General features: G+C 55.6%; 1 protein-coding gene across 1 annotated transcript in view; it reads left to right on the forward strand.

The window, feature by feature from the left end:
* The first annotated feature begins 1202 nt into the window (after window positions 1-1202).
* The window catches only part of PLXND1 (plexin D1), a 51595-nt gene continuing 33267 nt past the window's right edge, over window positions 1203-19530 (forward strand). The window contains exons 1-2 of the mRNA XM_066350483.1: window positions 1203-2683; window positions 17758-17934. Of these exons, the coding sequence (XP_066206580.1) occupies window positions 1364-2683; window positions 17758-17934 (1497 nt within the window). The 5' untranslated portion in view covers window positions 1203-1363. The remainder of the gene's footprint in view (window positions 2684-17757; window positions 17935-19530) is intronic.

Genomic DNA, 19530 nt, shown 5'->3' on the forward strand with positions numbered 1-19530 from the left:
AAATTAATGCATGTAAAGCTCTTGACCCAGATCTTGGCACAGGACCTGTTGGAGTACCCACCATGGCCAGGTGCCATGACGGCTCTTCATATGGGCTCTGTGGCCTTGGAATCATGGCTACCTGTCTCCCATCCCAATGCCTACCTGCTCCTTTCAGGTGAAAGAAGTGGCCCAGTGACAGCTCATGCGGCTGATCTGCCACTAAATCTGAGAGGAGTTTAGGCCCTTTGAGTCCCCCACAAAGTGGAAGTGCCTCCTGGTGAACTGTGGTGGGCAAGAGAGTAGCAGCCCACAGGGCTGGGTCTCCACACAAGGCCTCTGGGGGCCACTCGCCCTCAGGACCGAGGCCTCACTGGGTGTGGCTCATGCAGACCAGACTGCCCCACAGCCTGAAGTAGTTCCTCTCTCCATTTTCCTGATTTATGCGTCTGCCCCTCTGTCTCACCATTAATAAAACCCCTTTTATGGGGCTGGGGTTTGAGGGGACAGATCGTAGGGACTGAGGGGTGGTGCTCCCTGTCCAGCTGGCCCTGGAGGTGCTCAGGCCTGGGGGCCGAAGGCCTGGACAGTGCCCCGTGAAAGGGGATGAAAAAGGGGAGACGGCTGGGGAGAGGGAGGGCTGTGGAAGGCAGAGAGGAAGAGAAGGTGACAGAGATGGAGAAGCGGGGGGGTCCAAGGGATGGGAGAGAGACTGAGAATTTCAGGGGGAAGGAAGAGGAGGGAGCCACGGAGAGAGGGAGATTTTGTCAAGGATAGGAAAACAGAGAAGGAAGAGAGCAACCCTCAAGGAGGGCGGTTAGACAGAGACAGACAGGAATACAGGGAGACAGAGAGACAGACGGGAGTGGAGAAAGGCAAGAAACTAGTCCAAGCGAGACCGGCCGAGCGGCTAGGAGGAAGGAAGGAAAGAACAAGCGACAGAGACGGAGGCGGCGCCGGGAAAGGGAGCCGGGGCCGCGGACGCTAAGCGGAAGGGTCCTGGAGGGCGCCGGGCTGCCGGACCCTCCGACAGCCGAGCCAGCCCGCGACAAGCGGGCGGCGAGCGGGCGGGGTGGGGCTGGGCCAGCGGGCAGCCCGTGGAGTGGGCCGGGACGCTATGAAAGGTGGGCGGGGGGCGGGAGGGGACTCAGGGGCGGGGCACGGCACGAAGGCGTGTCCGCAACGGAGCCGCCCCCGCCCCGCCCCCGGCTTGCGCGGTGAGGCTGAGCCGGGCCGGGGCGCCGGGGCCGGGGGCGGCTGGCGCGGGCAGGAAGCGCCTCGCGGCCCGGGCCCGCCCCCCGCCTCCTGCCTCCTCCGGGCTCCCGGCTCCTGGCCGCGCCGCGCCCCATGCACTCGCCGTGCCGCGCAGCCCGCGCACGCCCGGATGGCTCGTCGCGCCGCGGGCGGTGCACCCCTTAGCGCCTGGGCAGCCGCGGCCAGCCCCCTGCCGCCGCGCCCGCCATTCCGGGCCCCGCTGCCGTGCCCGCTGCTGCTGCTGCTGCTGCTGCTTGGGGCGGCGCAGGCCGGCGCCCTGGAGATCCAGCGGCGCTTCCCCTCGCCCACGCCCACCAACAACTTCGCCCTGGACGGCGCGGCGGGGACGGTGTACCTGGCGGCCGTCAACCGCCTCTACCAGCTGTCGGGCGCCAACCTGAGCCTGGAGGCTGAGGCGGCCGTGGGCCCGGTGGCCGACAGCCCGCTGTGTCACGCCCCGCAGCTGCCGCAGGCCTCTTGCGAGCACCCGCGGCGTCTCACCGACAACTACAACAAGATCCTGCAACTGGACCCCGGCCAAGGCCTGGTGGTCGTGTGTGGTTCCATCTACCAGGGCTTCTGCCAGTTGCGGCGCCGGGGCAACATCTCGACGGTGGCCGTGCACTTCCCGCCCGCCGCGCCGCCCGCCGAGCCCGTAACCGTGTTCCCCAGCATGCTGAACGTGGCGGCCAACCACCCGAACGCGTCCACCGTCGGGCTGGTGCTGCCGCCCGCCGCCGGCGCGGGAGGTAGCCGCCTGCTTGTAGGTGCCACGTACACCGGCTACGGCAGCGCCTTCTTCCCGCGCAACCGCAGCCTGGAAGACCACCGCTTCGAGAACACACCCGAGATCGCCATCCGCTCCCTGGATGCGCGCGGCGACCTGGCCAAGCTCTTTACCTTCGATCTCAACCCTTCCGACGACAACATCCTCAAGATAAAGCAGGGGGCCAAGGAACAGCACAAGCTAGGCTTCGTGCGCGCCTTTCTGCACCCACCGGACCCGCCGTCGGGTGCCCAGTCCTACGCGTACCTGGCACTCAACAGCGAGGCGCGCGCGGGCGACAAGGAGAGCCAGGCGCGGAGCCTACTGGCGCGCATCTGCCTGCCTCGCGGCGCTGGCGGCGACGCCAAGAAGCTCACCGAGTCCTACATCCAGCTGGGCTTGCAGTGCTCGGGCGGCACGGGCCGCGGCGACCTCTACAGCCGCCTGGTATCGGTCTTCCCCGCGCGTGAGCTGCTCTTTGCGGTCTTCGAGCGGCCCCTGGGGGCCCCCGCGGCCCGCGCGGCTCCGGCCGCGCTCTGCGCGTTCCGCTTCGCCGACGTGCAAGCTGCCATCCGCGCCGCCCGCACGGCCTGCTTCGTGGAGCCCGCACCCGACGTAGTGGCTGTGCTCGACAGCGTGGTGCAAGGCACCGGGCCAGCCTGCGAGCGCAAGCGCAACATCCAGGTACGCCCAAGCAGCGGGGGTGCGAGGGACCCAGCTCAGGGCGCCAAGGGAGAGCGGGCCGGTAACTCGGCGGGTTGTGCACTGAGTGTACCGGGACCCTGAAGCGCGTGTGTGGAGACACAGGTGTGTACTTTAGGCCACAGGTGCCTTTTCGGGGACTTAGGTGTACTCATGAGGATACAGGTGTCATCTGAGGTGGAGGCGTCGATATGGCCCAAGTGTGAGGTCAATTGAGTGCTGGATTACAGGTGCGAATACCTAGGTGTGTGGGAGGGGTCCAGGTTGCTGACAAGAACTAAAGGTGCTCTCTTTATATACAATAGTTCAGGTGTGCACCTGACTGGGGAGGAGTAGGAATGGTCATAGGCGGTGAGCTGAGCACACAGGGAGTGCATGTTTGACCAACAGCCCTAAGTTGCCAGGGCCAGGAGAGTATGCAGGAGGCAGGACTGAGGAAGGCTCAGGAGGGAATGAGGAGGGGCTCGGTGTTGGGGCACACCACCTGGGTGGGAAGGGGACCCAGTGTCCAGGGCTGGGTTGGGGAGTGGCAAGGGGGCCAGGTTGGGAGATCACTGTGAGTTTGAAGTTGTGAGGACATGACTCAAGGGTGCAGGAGGGAACTTTGTGCAGTTCTTCTGAAGGAAGTGCACTGGAAAGGGGTCACTCTTCTAGGAGGGCCTGGGAGGTGGAACCCTGCACCTTTCCACACTCTGCATCTGGGTCTGAGTCTGGGGACTCTGTCTGAACCCCAGGCTGACTAGGAAGCCTCAGTTTCTTCCTCTGCAAATGCCAAACTCAGACTTTTGGTGATTACAGAGTCCTCTTTGGTGCCAGGTCCCCCAGTGGCCCTGCCCCTGCCCTTTTGTGGTCCTCAGGCTGTAGCAAGAATCTCATGAGCTTAATTATTCTGTGAGTGTGCCCAACACTGGGACTTAGAGAAAATGCAAATTCCTTCTCCTGTAGTCAGGCTCCCACGACTGCCCACCACCCGGCTGGCTGGCTGCCCTGACAGTAAAGGTCATGGTGGGTGAGCAGGGCAGACTGTCCCAGGGAGCAGCTCGGGTCGGCCGCCCAGCACTGTGGTTGTGATATCCACTACTCCTCTCCCCAGAGCTACATACCGCAATGGGCTGTGTTTGAGGAGCTGAGTTTTGTTTCTGGAGGCCTTAGGGCTAGAGGAGTGAGTGGGGAGTCAGCCCCACTCTATGGAGGGTGATTTCAAGGCCCTTTGGGTCCAGCTAGGCCCTCAGTGTGAGTCTCTCTCCCCCTCGGGCAGGAACCATCCTGGTTCCCACAGTGCAGTGACTCACTCCGCTGAAGGAGGCTGGGGCTTCCTTCTTTTTAGGCAGGCAGGGCCTCTCCAGAGACACAGCCCCAGGGACAGAGCGGCCAAGGGCCCCCTCCTGACCCCAAGGTGGAAGAGATTCTCAGCTCTCCTCAGCCACTCTCCCTGTGTCCTCCCCACTACTCTCCCCTTTCCCATATTGAGCTATGGGGGCACAGGCCAGTGCCCATTGCCGCTGGGCAAGATCTCTCAGATGTGTTCAAGGCCCCGTGGTGGAAGTGGGGAGGGTGGTCATAATTCTTGCTCCAGGCTGTTGCCATCATCCCAGTTACAGGTTAAGAACTTGGACTTTGCACCCTGAATTCAAACTGTACTCTGTAACTTCCCAGCTGTGTGACCTTGACAAGGGACCTAACCTTTCTGAGCCTCAGTTTCCTCATCTGTAAAGTGGGAATAATAAAAACAATCTCTAAGACTTGTTTTAAGGACTAAATGAACTAATTAATATAAAGCACTTTGCTATTACCTGGCAGATAATAAGCACCTGGCTCTGCCATTCTTGTTGTTTTTATTCCCCCAGGGGACAATATTAGCATAGGCTTGGTCCTGAACAGCAAAGAGTGGCCTATTTTGGCTTCTTTTGCAGCAATGAATACTCCTCCATCTCCCACCTCTAGCACCAGATAGAAGCCTCAATAAACATTTGCTAAACCCCTACTGTGTGCCTAGCCCCGTGTTGTGTACTAGGGGCCAGTGGTGATTCAGTGTCTGCTCTCGTGGACCATGCCAGTGAGCAGAGGATTGGCACGTAGCCAGGCTATTAGAGCCCCAAGTGATGAGGGAGCCAGGAGAGGGGCATCAAGGCTCCCCAGGGGAGTGATATCAAAGCAGAGGTGGATGGATGAGCAGGAGTTAGGCACATGAAGCTGGCAGGAGAAGAGGAAAGCATCCAGGAAGAAGGAACAGCCTGTGCAAATGCCTGGAGGTAGGACAAGGCAAGGCTGGCTAGAGCAACTTGAAAGGTGGTTAGTGTGGCTGGTGGAGTGGGGTGGCAGGTAGAGCCTGTGGAGTGCAGGTTGGCTAGATTACGAAATTGGGACTGTATCCTGAGGACATAGGGAGCCATGAAGGGCTTTAGCCAGAGCAGTGATATGATCTGAATGACTCATCTCTATTTCTTCCTCTGTGGAATGGGAACAATAATAAAAGTACCTACCTCACAGGACTGTGGTGGGGATTCAATGAGATAATTCATGTGAAGCTTTTAGTAGAGTGATCAAAACACGTGCTTGTAGTTACTATGATTATTTTTAATATTATTATTTTAGAAAGTTCCTAGGTTGCTGGTGAGAAGGAAAGATGAGAGGAAGGTTTAGTAGTTAGGAGGCCAGGGCCATCTCTCAGGAGAATAACTCATTCTTTCGCAAATATTCCTTGAGCATTTACTGCAGTGGGCTCTGGGCGCAGCAGCAGCAGCAGCGGTGGGCCAGGCCTTGTTCTTGGGGCTGTGATAGGCCATCAGGGAGCATGGAGGGTAGCAGTGGGCTCAGGACAGATATGGCTGCCAGGATGCAGTCCCAGAGGCGGAGACAGACAAGATGGAGGGGAAGGAAGCTGCCCAGTCTGGCCTGGCGTCAGATCGAAGTTGGTGCCACTGAGCTAGGCAACAGCACCTTGTTCTTCCATCTGTTCTCCAGGAACATCTGACCTCCAGGCAAGGGAGGTGGCTTGACCAGGCCTCTGGAAACCCAGCCTCCCACATAGCCTCTGCTGGGGTGCTCAGACATCCCCACTCCTCACCTGGCAGGCTTTGTCCTCTGCTCTCCATCTTAGGACAGTGAAGTCTCAGTGTCTGCCACTGCCTTCCACCTGGGAACCTGGCAGAGAAGGGAGGAGCCGCTGAGGTGTGAGGTCAGAGGTGGGGAACCTGGGTTGTGCCCTTGATTGTTTGGGGCTGTGGGACTTTTGATAGAGGAAGTGAGTGAGGAAATTGGCCTTGGTTGGCTGTTGCACAGATTCCTCTATTCACCTCATGTCTGAAGTGGAAGGTAGTTGGGAAGTTACCACAGCTATCCGGGGGGACACTGAGCTGCGGCGACACCCAGCAAGGCCAGGGCAGGCTGAGTCTTCCTTCCTTTCCTGATCTTCCCCGACTTCACCTTTGAATGACCATAATATTTGTGTTTTTAAGTCAAAAAGAAAACTGATAGGGAAACGTCAATGCTGCATTTTCAAGGTGTCTTTTTATAGTAAAGGTGGGGAAAAATACTCAGGCAGTTTTAAACTGGCATGTGGTGGGTGGGTGCTCGTTGTCAAGAAGGCGGTTTCTGAACCAATTTAGGGGTTGAAACACTGGGTGGAGGTGGAGGGAGACAGAGCTTCCAAGATGGGCTTTGCAGTTGGGACTGGATGGGGCTGGCAGTGAGCTCCTGTGGCCGAGGGAACAAGCAGAGACACTTGGCAGGACTTAGGAGAAAGGGTTCCCATGGGGTTGGCTAGGATGACCTCCTAAACTAGAGAGACAGGGCTTGGGCCAGGACACTGTTAACGTCCCTGCCTGGGAATGTCATCTCTCCGTATTCCCAGGTAGGTGAAGGTAAAAAGCTGACATTGAGTTCTGTTCTCTGGCCTGTATGCTGTGTGACCTGGGGTAAATTATTTACCTTCTGGGTCTCCTGCTTCCTCATTATGAAACTGGCCAGTGTCTTCCTCTGAGGAAGGATGTGGGCGGATTAAAATCTCACATGCACTGCCCAGGAAATGTTAGGTAGAGGTATTAGTATCAGGAGGGGAAAAGACACATCAGAGAAAAGTATGTTCAGTGAATGGAACAGCCAGTGAGGCAGGGAGTGCTCAGAGGAGGGAGGATGCATTAGGGGATCAAATCAGGCCCTGAAAGTGGACAGAGGTAGGCGAGACAGAGGGGTGAGGTGAGGATGTGTCTAGTGCCTTGCAGGCCCCCTGGGCTCAGAGACAGGAGGACAGAGCTGAGATGGGAAGAGTGGGGCAGACATTGAGCTTCTGCTGGGCCTGAGGGGTGTGCAGAGGGTAGGGGCTCTCTTGGAGCTCTGAGTTCTGAGCGGGGACACTGTGCTGGCCCTTCACAAATACTATTACCAACAGCCCCCGTCCCACTGCCCTCTTGAGGCAGGAAGTGCTGTTATCCCCAGCTTACATGTGGGGAAACCGAGGCCCAGTGTCACACAGCTGATTAGCAGGAGTGGGGACCTGCAAACTGGCTGTCTGACTGCAGAGTCCATGCTGGGTGATGCTGGTGTTAACTGGGAGCTCTCTGCTCAGGTTCGGCACTTACCCCCACTCCCATGGAGGTTTGGGTGGAGCCTTTTGTATATATAAAACCCCCTTCTGTGATAGCACTTCCAGGCAGGCCGCGATGGAGCTGGGACTGACGCTGCAGTGACTGAGATTCAGTGTGGGGTGCAGCCAGCTGGGGCATCTGCAGAAGCTGGGCCATAACTCTGGGTCTGTGACTGACGGGGCCTCCTATGGAAGTGGGAGAGGCAAGGGAGCACCTGGTTGTATTCATCTCTAAAAATGGGATTATCTGGACTCTGGAAGGAGTGAGGTCCTGGCTTTTTGAGTTTGCAAATGAGGGATATGGTTAATTTGAATGATGACTTGACACATGCCTTCAACATTGAACCCAGCGTCACCGAGTGTACTGGGGCTGGGCAGGATTCTTTCTCCCCCCAAGGGCAGCACCTCATTGCCTGTCATTTGCTAGGAAGGTGGATGGAGGATCTACCATGGCCCTGGCCATGCCCACAATTAGAACCTGCCACACCCAAGCGGGCCCAGAGTAGAGTGTGAGTGCTGGACCCTGGTGCCAACTCCCGGGATTCAAATCCTGGCTCAGCACCTAACTTGCTGTAGCCTCGGGCATCACTAACCTTCTCTGGGCCTCCATTTCCCCATCTGTAAGGAGGGCTCAGCATAGGGAAGAACAGGGCAGCCTGGCATTTGGTGGAGGCCACCTGTGAGTTGGTGTCAGCCCCTGCAGAAGCACCTTCTATAAGAGTTCATTTGTGCCTGCCCACAGCTGCTGGTTTTCCTGGAGATTAAGGAAATAGGCCTGTCCCGAGCCCTGGTTGCTGCAGGGAGAAAGACATGGTTTATACGGAAAGAGCATGAGGGTTTGAGCCCCTGGGAATGAGCTCCTTCCTCTTTCTGGGCCTCAGTTTCCTGATCTGAGTTGGGCCATGGGGTGGCAAGGAAGTCCTCACTGTGCCACCAGAACTACTCCCATCAGCATCATTATTATTTCTATTATTGTTTCCTGGGAACTTACTCTGTGTTGGGCACTTTGTTAAGTACATTACATAGAGTATCTTTTAATACAACCCCCACCCCGAAGCTGAATGAAGTGAGTGTTATCCCCAATCTACAAAAAGAAGACACAGGGGCCCAGGAAGACCAAGTGACTTGCCTGGGGTCACACAGTGAGTAGAGGCAGAGCCGGTGTCCGGCTGCAGAGCCTGTGTACATCACCTTGACTCCCTGGTTCCTCTGGAAACACTGCCCAGGGGGTGTGCGCCAAAGGGGCCTTGTGGTCACAGTGAGAAGGGGTGAATGGGTCCATTTAAAAGGTGGAGAAACTGAAACCCAGGGAAGTTCTGCCCCTGCTGGAGCTGCTGTGGGGAGTGATGAGAGCTGTCTGTCCAGTGGGGCCTGTGGAACTGCCCAGCCCAGTACCCAGCACGGTCCCAAGCTGGGGTCAGGTCCCCCAGGTGTGGGGCTGCTCTTCCCCAGGACTGCAGCTGTCTCCACCTTCGCCCACCGGGCCCAACATGTCCTGGGCCACCTCTCCTGCCCTGACTGTCCTCCGGGTGGAGGGCACTCTGAAGTGTGGCAGTATGAGGGGCTGGCTCAGCTTTGTTACATGGCAGCCCCCCAAAAGGGATGAAGCAGACTCTGTCCCTGCCTTCCAGGGACCGCCCAGATGGTCAGGGAGGAGATCATGACAGAAGACATACCGTAGCCAGATTTGCATGCTGACTAGCCTCATCTGAGGAAGTCAGGGAAGGCTTCTTGGAAGAAGGTGACGTTGGAGCAGGCCTTTGGAAGATGGGGTGGGAGAAGGCATTCCAAGCAGAGGACACAGCAGGGATGGAGGCCCAGAGATGTGGTAGAACGTGGCTTAATTAGCAGGCAGAGATGAAGCTGAGAGTCTGTGGGGTCTGTGGTGTAGGCCAAGGATTTGGACACTGTCCTGTGGGCTGCAGGAAAGCCAGCAAGGCTTTGGGGGAAGGGTGAGACAGTTAATGTGTTTCTAGAAGGGACCCGTGGGTGCTGGCCCCTAATTAGTCCTGCCAGGTGCTGGTAGAAGCAGGAAGCTCTCTCTCTCAGAGCCCTCACAGCGGCTGGACCAGGTGACTCCCTAGGGCCTCTCCAGCTCTGAGAATGGTGTGGTGATTGCCATGGAAACCAGCAGGTCCCCACATAGGGACAGGCCCAGAAAGTCTCCTGGCACCAGCCAGCCATGTGGATTTGGATCCTAACTACTACCCCCAGAGTGAGGCTGTTTTCTTCCTTTCAAAGCCCATGTTTGGCCCAGGGCAAACCCTACAGGCCACCAGGACATGCCTTACACCTCCCATTCTGCTGCCGATACTCACTGCCACCTGGGTCTTCCTGTCTCGGGCCAGCGGGGCTCGCCCCACCCAGTCCAGCATCCTTCACCCTGAAACGCCATAAATCACGTGCTGGAGGAGGGAGGAAGCTCTAAGCTCCATTATAAGGCTCAGCGAGGCCCCAGTGGGGTGTTAATCATGTAGCACTTTCTGCTCTGATCGGTAAATAATGGGGGGGCAGTGGGCAGAGGCCTTGGAGTGGAGGCCGGGCCCTGGAAAGGAGCTAACCGGTGTCAGCGTCCACCGCCTCCCCCCATGCTCCTCTCAAGATGCACCCACTATCTGTGTTTGAGGTGACTGAGCCCCCAGGAGGTGGCCAGCACCTTGATGCACCTCAGTTTCCTTCCCCAGATTGCAACCCAGGGCGCTTCAGCTCCGCGTGGTCACACTCCCAGGAGCTGTTGGCCACGCAGGACAGAGTAGCAGATGAGAGGCTGCGGTGAAGGGCAAGGGCTCTAGAACCTGCCTGCCTAGGACTGAGGGTCCCATCTGGACCCAACGGCTGTGTGACTTTGGGCTAGTCACTTCTGCTGTCTGTGCCCCAGTTACCTTAGCTATAAAGTAACATCAACTGTCTAAGGTGTGGTGAGGGTTAAATGAGGTTGTACAGGCAGAGATCTCTGCACAAAGTAAATGGTAGCTGATTACTATTGTCATGTTGTTGATACTATTATATTGTTATTATGAAGCTGTCACTTCCCAACTTAGGGTTGGTCTTGAACTGGGATCTAGGCAGCTAGAGAGAGGGACCCACGTGTGCCCTCGATGTCTTCAACACAGAAGACCCAACCCAGAAATGTTTGCTGGGGGCCCCAAGCCCGCCCTATCCTCTGAGCTGTGCCCACAGGCAGTTTTACAGTGACTCTGGGACCAAGGCCAGCGCCCCAGGGGAGGAGGGTGTGAGTTTCAGTCTCCAGGGCCCCTCAGCCCCAGGAGGGGAGAGACAGCTGCAGCTCTCAGCTTCTCCTGGCCTGCATCCCCTTCAGGGAAGAAGCTGGGACAGAAACTGTTCCGGGTAGGGAGGGGCCAGAGCCACAGTGCTCTACCACCCCGCCCCCCATTGGAGCTGGTGGGAGGGAGTGACTTTTCACTGGGGCCAGGGAAGTCGCTGCCTGCCCATCCCATACTGCGCTCCTCTGGGACCCAGGGGGGCGGGCTGGAAATGGGGCCAGGCTGGGCTGGAATGAGAAACAGCTTTGAGAAGGGGGAGCTGGGTGCCTGGGGGGCCACGTCCAGCTAACAAAACAATGGCTGCTTGAGTCAGCGGCTGTGACCATAGTTCCCAGGCAGGCCCTGAGCCAAGCAGGCCGCAGCCTAGCTCCCTGTATCGGGCAGCCCTGCTGATCCAGCCTCAGATGCTTGACTTTGGGAAGTGGCATAGTGGCTCCTCCTGGGGGCTCCCCCACGCTCAGGTCCCCACTTTACAGATGAGGAGACTGAGGCTCAGAAAGGGTGGGGCACCCCATTGTGTTAAAAGCCATGAAATCTGGCACATTAGGAGCTTTAGCTTCTGTCGGTATGGAGACACAAGAGTGTGTACGCCACCGCGCCCTCATCCCAATATGGCCAGGCCCTCTGACCTCAGCATGGAGGCTGCCCCTCCAGACTGTGTCCAGCCTGTTGGCAGGGCCTGGAGGGTTAGTTATGGGTGGGTGGACATTTCATGTTCAGAGCAGCCTGGTCAGCTGGTTCACACAGCTCTTCCAGATGGTGCCCAGCTCCAGGGAAGGGGGTCAGGGAAACCGAGGTAGGACTCTCAAAAACTGGAAGGGTCTGCCTGAACTGCTGTGTCCTTGCCATTTGCCAGTTCACCCTTCCTGATTCAGGCAGCCTAGGGCAAGATGGGGAATTATTGCGCTGTGTGTCCTGAGAAAGCCTCTGTCCCTCTCGGTGCCTTGGTTTCCCTAAGACGTTGCTTTTCCTCTCCAGCTCAGGCCCAGGCCTCCTGTTGTTCCCTGGCCTGCTGGCCGTCCTCTCCAACCCTGACCCCTCCAGGAAGCGAGCGTCTTGGTCACCCACAGGGAGGTGCTGCTATTTCCTCTCTGGGCAGCAGGCAGCTTCCTCCTTGGCACGGGGGCCGTTGCCAGAGACCCCCTAGAGTGGAGTCCATCCTGACTCCTCCCAGGGCCAGCAAATAGTAGGCCCATGGCTCTCTCCATGCCTCAGTTTGCCCTCAGTGCTGATGTCAGCTCAGTGGACCCATAGCCCATAGCAGCAGTGTTCAGAGAAGCCCTGCAGAATGAAGTAGGAGGGTGGAGTTTGGGTTTGGGAGTCATAAGTGTGGCTTCAAATTCTGACCTGACCATGTGCCCTTGGTTAACCTTGAGAATACTTCCCCCTTTAACCTCAGAGCTTCTGAAACGTGGGGAGGAGTTACTCAGTCGGGCTTTGCAGGCCTTTGTAGGCCCTTTTGTCCAGGCCTGGCTTTTGAAGCCTCTGGCAGACTGTACCTGTCAGACCCCATTACACTGTGGTCCCTGCTAGCTCCCTCTCCTTTAGTCCTTGTCTCTGGGGCATCTCCCGGCCCCTCAGCAATCCAAGAGGAGGGAGAAGGAATTGACTGAGACAGGGCGTTGAGGGAAGCAGGAAGGGCCAGCCAGATCCGGTAGGGCCTTGAGGGCCCGGGAGCAAAGTTTGGGTTTATGTTGAGGGTACTGGGGATCCATTGACGGCTGTTGAGCTGTGGAGGGGTTACAAGCTACTTTGCAGTTTTTTTTTGTGTGTGTTTTTTAATAGAAACTTTTATTTTGGAATAATTTTAGATTTACAGGAAAGCTATGAAGATAGTTCCTGCATGCCCTCCCCTTGGTCGTCCCCATTGCCAAGGCTGTCCATAACCATGGGGCATTTGTCTAACAAGTATTTTTCAATCTTCCAGAAATTTCATGCCGGTCCACGAAAGAGTTAACCCCCCCTGATGTTGTGTGAAGATTATAAGCCCAGTAATCATAGTTGAATTTGCTTATGCTCAGGGTGATTTCTGCCTTAGCGGTCCCTGAAATATTTCTATTTTCATTGGTCCCCAAGTGTAAAAAGGGTGAAAACCACTGCATAGGTACATTACGCTCAACTAAACTCCAGATTTTACTCCATGAATGTCCCTCTACCTTTCCAGTATCCCCTTTGCATTTAATGGTTCGTAGTTTTAAAGATTCCCTTTAGCTGCTGTGGAGGGCGAATGGGAAGGTGCCCACCAAGTCCCCAGCCCAGGAGTGATGAGCAGTGAGCCATCTTTGTCAGCCACTTAATACCCAAAAGCGTGCTTCCCACTTCTGGCAGGGAAACCTCACTTGCCCAAGATTACAGTTCAATAACAATCAAAACTTGAGGCAGGAAGGTACACAGAGTCCCAACAGCCGGTGCTGTCTATATGTGAGATGGACCGCTAGGTCTTGCAGTCTGCCACGGTGTCCATCGGTGCCTCATCCTTCTCGGAGTGCTACCTGCGGTGGGACTGAGGTTTGGTGGGTCTGCAGGCAGGATGTGGGAGGCCTGAGAAGCCAGGCTCTTGAAGCTCTTGCTCCAACTGGCTTCCTGGGGAGAGAAAGTCAACACAATTACAGTTGGTAGTGAAATCAATATGTCAGACTTTTAATGGGAGAGTGGGCAGAGCCGAGCTTAGGCCCCAGGAGGCAGCGAGCTGGAGGGGGCAGGGGGCATCCTGCTCTCAGAAAGGAATGGAGACCAGAGACTTGCTCATCACATCTTAGAGAGGGGTAAGCTGAAGTTCTTAGAGGGACTGAAACTAGCATCCAGGTATTGTCTGGGCCTGAACACCTGCTCCTGGTGGTGCGCATGCTGAGCAGGCAGACAGTTGACCCGTAGTTTTCCCTTAGTTCTCCAGCACTCAGCATGGCAGTGTTATTCTCAGTCTCTCTGGTTGGAAAGGAATGAGCTGAGTACAGTTGTTCACACTTTAGTCAAAATTAGTTTTCTTTCTTCAGTAAACGCTCACCTCAGAGCTCAGTCCCTGCCCTGGAGAGACTCGTGCGTATGCTGCCATGATAAACGAAGGTGGTGCCCGGCACAGGGCCCTCACAGAGGAAGGGAGATTTTTTTTGAGCCACAATTTGAAGGCTGGCTAAAAACTTACTGCATGGGCATACCTGGTAAAGGGAACAGCATGGTTAAGGCAAGGGGCCTGGGGGGCCAGGGGGAAGTATGAGTGGCTCAGAGGTGTGGGGAAGGCACTGGCTGCTGAGGAAGTAACATTATGAAGGTTAGGAGCCCTGGCAGGAAAATGTGGCCACATTTGAGGAACTGCAGAGATTGGTGTGGTTGGAGCAGCGGGTGGGGCAGAGGAAAGGAGAGATGGAGGCTTGACCGTTGGCAGGAGCTGGATCACAAAAGGCCTAAATGCCAGGCGTGATCCTGAGGACAGCAGCGAGCCAGAGGACAGTCTTAGTCGGGGAAGACAGGACTAACCAGTTTCACTGTAGGGAAAGTGACCCTGTGGACGGGAGGGAGCTGCTGGGACAGCCCAGCTCTCCCTACTCCCAGGGGACTGTTTCTGAGAGACCTGGGCTGAGTGAGACTTGAAGGAAGGCCGGTGCTAATGGAGGAATTTCCAGCAGTGTCATTTGGTCAGGGTGATATTTTGAGCCTGTGGAGCTGACGGCCTCAGGAGACCAAGTTCGGCTGAGGCCACACTAGGGCTGGCTGCCTGGTCCCCAAGCCTGCTGTCCCTATTTTTCAGTCCTGCAGCCCCCTCCCCCAGCAGGGAGGCATTTCCCGCCCAGCCTTGTGATTTCCCCGCGGTCGGTCGGGAGTCAGCTTCCCCCTCAGAGCACAGATCATTCCAAGCAGCTGATGGGTTACTTCTCCTTTAAAAAAAATTTTTTTTTAATTTTATTTTTAGGATGAGAAAAAAAAGTTGGAGGAAAGGCTTTTTAGAAAATTCCTTCAGCGCAGAATTAATGGCTTGTGAACGTCAGGGCAGGCAGGCGAGAGCCGACTTCCCAGCCTGTTCCCCTCACCCTCTCTGCTGCTTGGCCCACAAATCACCGGGGCTGGGTGCCCGTCAGGCTTTTCCCAGGACCTCCATCCCGGCTGGGTGCTGCCCCCCACCCCCCATTGCAGGGCCCAGGGCAGAGAACCCGAAAGGTGACATCAGGACCTCTCAGAGCTCAGGGAGTAAAGTCATGTCCTCTGGGCAAAGATTGACAGTTTTAATTTTAAAACAACTTATTGTTTAACGATAGGAGTAATCCATATTCAGTGAAGAAAAGTTATATAACCCCTAAGGAAGCGTGTCCCTCACAGCCGAACCTGGGGCCTGAGAGCAGACAGAGCCCGGCTCACTCCCCTCTGCAGCTGCAGGATTGCTGACGGTGGCCTGGGCCTGGGAGAGGCAGCTGGGGCGAGGGTGCAGTGCCCACTCTCCAGGGCTGCCCTCAGCTCGGGCACACACACAGGATGAAACTGGGCAGGGCAGGCCTGCCGCTAAAGGACAAGAGGGAGCAAATTACAGTTGACCCTTGATCAACATGGGTTTGAACCACCTGGGCTTACTTATATGCAAATTCTTAAAAATACACAGTTGACTCTCTGTGTCCTCAGGTTTCACAGCCATGGATTCAACCAGCCATGGTTTGCAGTTGGGAGTCTGTAGATGTGGAGGGCAGACTGCATATGCCATTTTATATGAGGAACTGGAGCATCCTTGGATTTTGGTATCTTCAGGGGGTCCTGGAACCAATCTCCCTCTGACACTTAGGACTGGGGAGTCAAAAATTGTACATGGATTTTCAACTGCACAGGGTGTCAGTGCCCCTAATCCTTGTGTTGTTCCAGGGTCGACTGTATATGACAATATGAGGAATGGCACTTCAGGCAGAGGGAACAGCAAGGGCAAAGAGCTGAGTCAGGACCCAGCTTGGGATGTTTGAGAAATCAAGCCACTGTGGCTGGAGTGGAGGAGGGAGGGGAGGAGGGTGTGGGATCAGCTTGAAGATCCCGGTGGCCTGGTGGGAGGACTCAGGATTCATGGTTGAGTCTGTGTGTCACGATTGGTGGGTTTTAAACTGGGGAGACCTGCTTTGCATTTTAAAGGGCTCACTTGGCAGCTGTGTTCAGGGGGAAATGTGGGGGACAAGGGTAACCCCAGAGAAGAGGGGGTATGGGAGAGCCTCCTAGGTGAGAGGAGAGCCACCTCAGGGTGGTCAGAGACAGGTGCAGAAGCTTTTGAGGTAGTTATGATTTGCCCCAGTTTCCACAGTATAGTAATAATTTTAGTGACAATTGTATCGGAAACAGAATAGTATCAGCTAGCCCTCTGGAGCATTGAGCATAGGCCATACCCTGTATGAGTGCTTTCCAATGAATTATCTCATCCCAGCCCCCTTGAGTGAGATGCTATAGATGCACCCATTTTATAACTGAGTATACTAAGACTCAGAGAAATGACTTTGCTCAGGTCACCTCCAGCCATCCCATGGATGACTACCCCACTCATGGGTTCTTGCTCAGGGCACCCCCAGCCCCACCCCACCTCTAGGATTGGGGCTCGACCAGTTAGGGTTGTGTTGGGAAATGGCCTCCTCCTGGAAGCCCATCAGGCTACAGCTATGTTTATTTGCTCAAGGACAGAAGGACCTAATATTTATTGTTTTCTTTTGAAAACTAGCTGAGCTTTTGTGCAAACACCACACAGGCACATAGTCAATGGCTTAGGTTTGCAGAAAGCACAGATAAGAAAGGGGGAAAAAGCCTCACTAAAGCTGCACCTGAAAGCCACTTTCAGTGCTATATTCTGGTGACCTTCTAGGTCCCTGTTCAGAGCCTTGATGCCCACATCCTGGCATCTGGGGGCCAGTGTGGTCTTAAGTCTGCTGCCAGCTTCAGTCCTAGAGGCATGGCATTGCAGATGGTGGTCTCGAGCAGGCCCCTTTCCCTCTGAGCCTCATTTCCCCATCTGTGACATGGTCATAGGGCTTCCAGGATTCAGGAAAGTTGATGGCCATGCCAGGTCCACTCTCTGTTCCTGGTAAACCTGGCCTATTATTATGTTTACTGCCATGACTTTTACTTTGTTATTTATGTATCTGTTTTACCAAAATGGTAAATGATGTATGATGTCCTGTGACTTTTCTCAGCCAGATGTGTTTCTGTTGTAATCGGCACAGATTTGAGGTGGCCCTAGGGGTGGAGTGGCTTTTCTGGTTGATGTGCCGAAATTTATGTAGTTGATGTGCCCAATCCTGTCAGATAGGAAGTGTGTCTCCATCTGCTCTTCTGAACTATGCTGTGTCTCATCCTTGTAGATTTGCACAATTATCTTTTCAAAGTTGCTTCCTGGAGGTCTGTTTTGTATTTTTGGCAAAACTTTGAAAGGACCACAAGACCTGGAGAATGGTGGGAAAGGTGGGAGCACGTGCAGGGAATGGCCAGGGACTGGGATCACCAGCCACAGCCATCATGCTCCTGTGAGGTGGGGCTAATTTTCTACCTAAGGTAGCATTGGGCTGATATGAATGGTGGGACTGTGCGTTTGCACACACCTGGCCTCGCTTTGTCCATCTGTAATGTGGGTAGATGAGGGGATGTGTGCTTGAGGGGAGCGAAGGGCCTCAGTTTGGAGAGGACTCAACCTGGAGTCTGATGAGCTGCTGGGAATTTAGGGGTGGTACTGGGGTCAGAGCTGGGGTCAGAGCTGGAGGCCTGGGTGGAGGGAATCCCATGGTTGCTGTGGAGACATAGCTGAGGCAGGAGGGATGCCTCTTAGATGTCAGCAGGTAAGTATGGGTCTCACGTTCTGCCAGTCTGTGACCGGAAAGGAGGAGCAGTTCCAAGGGTGTGAGGCTGTGTAGGCCTCACCCTGTCCCAACCTCCCTGGCCCCTGCATACCTGACCTTGTCCCCTTGCCAGCCCTTCTTACCCTCCATCCATAACTCCTCCTGTACGGTTCCTGCGTGCCTGAAATGTCATCTTGGGGCAATTTTTTGACTAAAGCCAAGGTCAGAAATCAGCTGGGGTTGGGGATGGGACCCTGCTTGTGTTTGGCTCTTAGCCCAGAGCTGGGTCTCTAAAGCAGAAGCACAACTTTACGGCTCTGATGCTGAGCCCTGAGACACGCACAGTGCAGGTGGGGAGCTGGAGAAGGTTCCGGAGCCAAGGTCAGTGTTCTCTTTCTCTTCCAGCTGCAGCCGGAGCAGCTGGACTGTGGAGCGGCCCACCTACAGCACCCGCTATCCATCCTGCAGCCCCTGAAGGCCATGCCCGTGTTCCGAGCCCCGGGCCTCTCCTCTGTGGCCGTGGCCAGTATCAGCAACTACACGGTGGTCTTCCTGGGCACAGTCAGTGGGCGTCTGCTCAAGGTAGGGCTGGGGGAAGAAGCTCGGGGTGGGGAGCGGGGAGGCTGAGGTCCAACATTAGGCTTCATTTTCTCTGATTTGTCTACCCTAGCACTTTACAGTTTACAGAGCATTTTCACATCTGTTTCTTCCCTTCCTGCTCATGACAGCAGGGGCCCTGTCATACAGAGGGAACCAGTTGCTGCTGGTCGGCCCTTCTTTCTGGGGCTCTGGGGTTGGGGCTTTGAGGAAGATGGAGCTGAGTTCAGTTCTCCGGGCTCTGCCACTGTCAGGCTGTCTGACCCTGCGCACATACTTTCTCTTTGCGGGCCTCAGTTTCCCTGTCTTGAAGGACTATAAGCCCTGCCTCTTGAGACTGTTGTGTGACTTTGACAGGGCGAAGGCCACAACCTGGCACGTGGGCGCTCTCATTCCATTTTCTTCTTGTGAAGCTGCAGTTATTAGGTATCCACTGTCTACCCAGCCTCACAAGGCATATCATGGGCATTACCTCATTTAATTTTGACACCTGTGCAAGCAAGTCAAAGTCATGATTCCCATTTCACAGATGGGGGCAGTGAAGTTCTGAGAAGGAAAACAGTTGCCCCAAAGTCACACAGCAAGAGAGGGGGTTGAATTCAGGTCCTGCTGACCCAGAGCAGATACTACTCCTCAACCCAGCCTCTTCACCTGCCATCCTGTCCTGTGCAGACTCTATCTCCTGCTAGCTGAGGACTTAGATCATAATGCCCAGCCCAGGTGGTCAGGAAACACTTGAAGGAGTAGAAATGAATTGAGTGTCCGCTGGATGCATGGAGGTGGGGCTGGGGACAGCATACTGAACCTGGGCCAAGCTGGCCAGGGGGGCCACCTGGGACTGGGGGTGTCTCACGGGCTAGGACAGAGCCTTTGATCCTGGGGAGAGAGTGGTTTCAGTTTGGTTTCTGGAGGGCATGTAGGCAGCATTTCTGGAGGAGACATTGCGAGAGCAGAGCTGGGCTTCATTTGCACATGAGTAGGATGGGGAGAGATATTCCAGGAGGGGGCACACCTGGGGCAAAGGCCTAGAAGTTTCCCTGTTTTGTGCAATGGGTTGAGTAGGTGGAGATGAGGCTGGCAGAGTAAGTTGGGGTCAGATCATCAGGGCCTTGAATAGCGCAAGTTTATTACATAATCAGGAAGGAACCACTAAAGGTTTGAAAGCCCACAGAGGAGGGCTGGGCAGTAGGAAGTCCCAGGAAGGTATTGACCACTGGTTCCAGCACAGGGCCTTTGTGGGCTTTGACAAGGCAGCATGCTGGGAATATGTGAGGCCAGTCGAAAAAGGGCAGTTTGATGGGACCCTGAAGGACCTAGGGAGGACCCTAGCCAGGGAAGCTTCCAGGCCGCAGCTAGTCCTGTTTGTCCTCCTGCCTGGATATTGGACCCCATACCCTAACCCTAGCCTTCGACTCTGGAACCAGACAGGCTGAAGCTTATATTGTGACCTTGAGACATCTTTATTTTATGACTCTTGCCAAGTCCCTTGGCCTCTCTGGGCCTTAGTGTCGTCACCTTTGAAATGGGTGTAATGGGGGAGGAATGAGCAATGTGGGCCCATTAGCACCTTGCATGCATCTT

Source organism: Saccopteryx leptura, chromosome 10, assembly GCF_036850995.1.
Source record: "Saccopteryx leptura isolate mSacLep1 chromosome 10, mSacLep1_pri_phased_curated, whole genome shotgun sequence".
Lineage (NCBI taxonomy): Eukaryota > Metazoa > Chordata > Mammalia > Chiroptera > Emballonuridae > Saccopteryx > Saccopteryx leptura.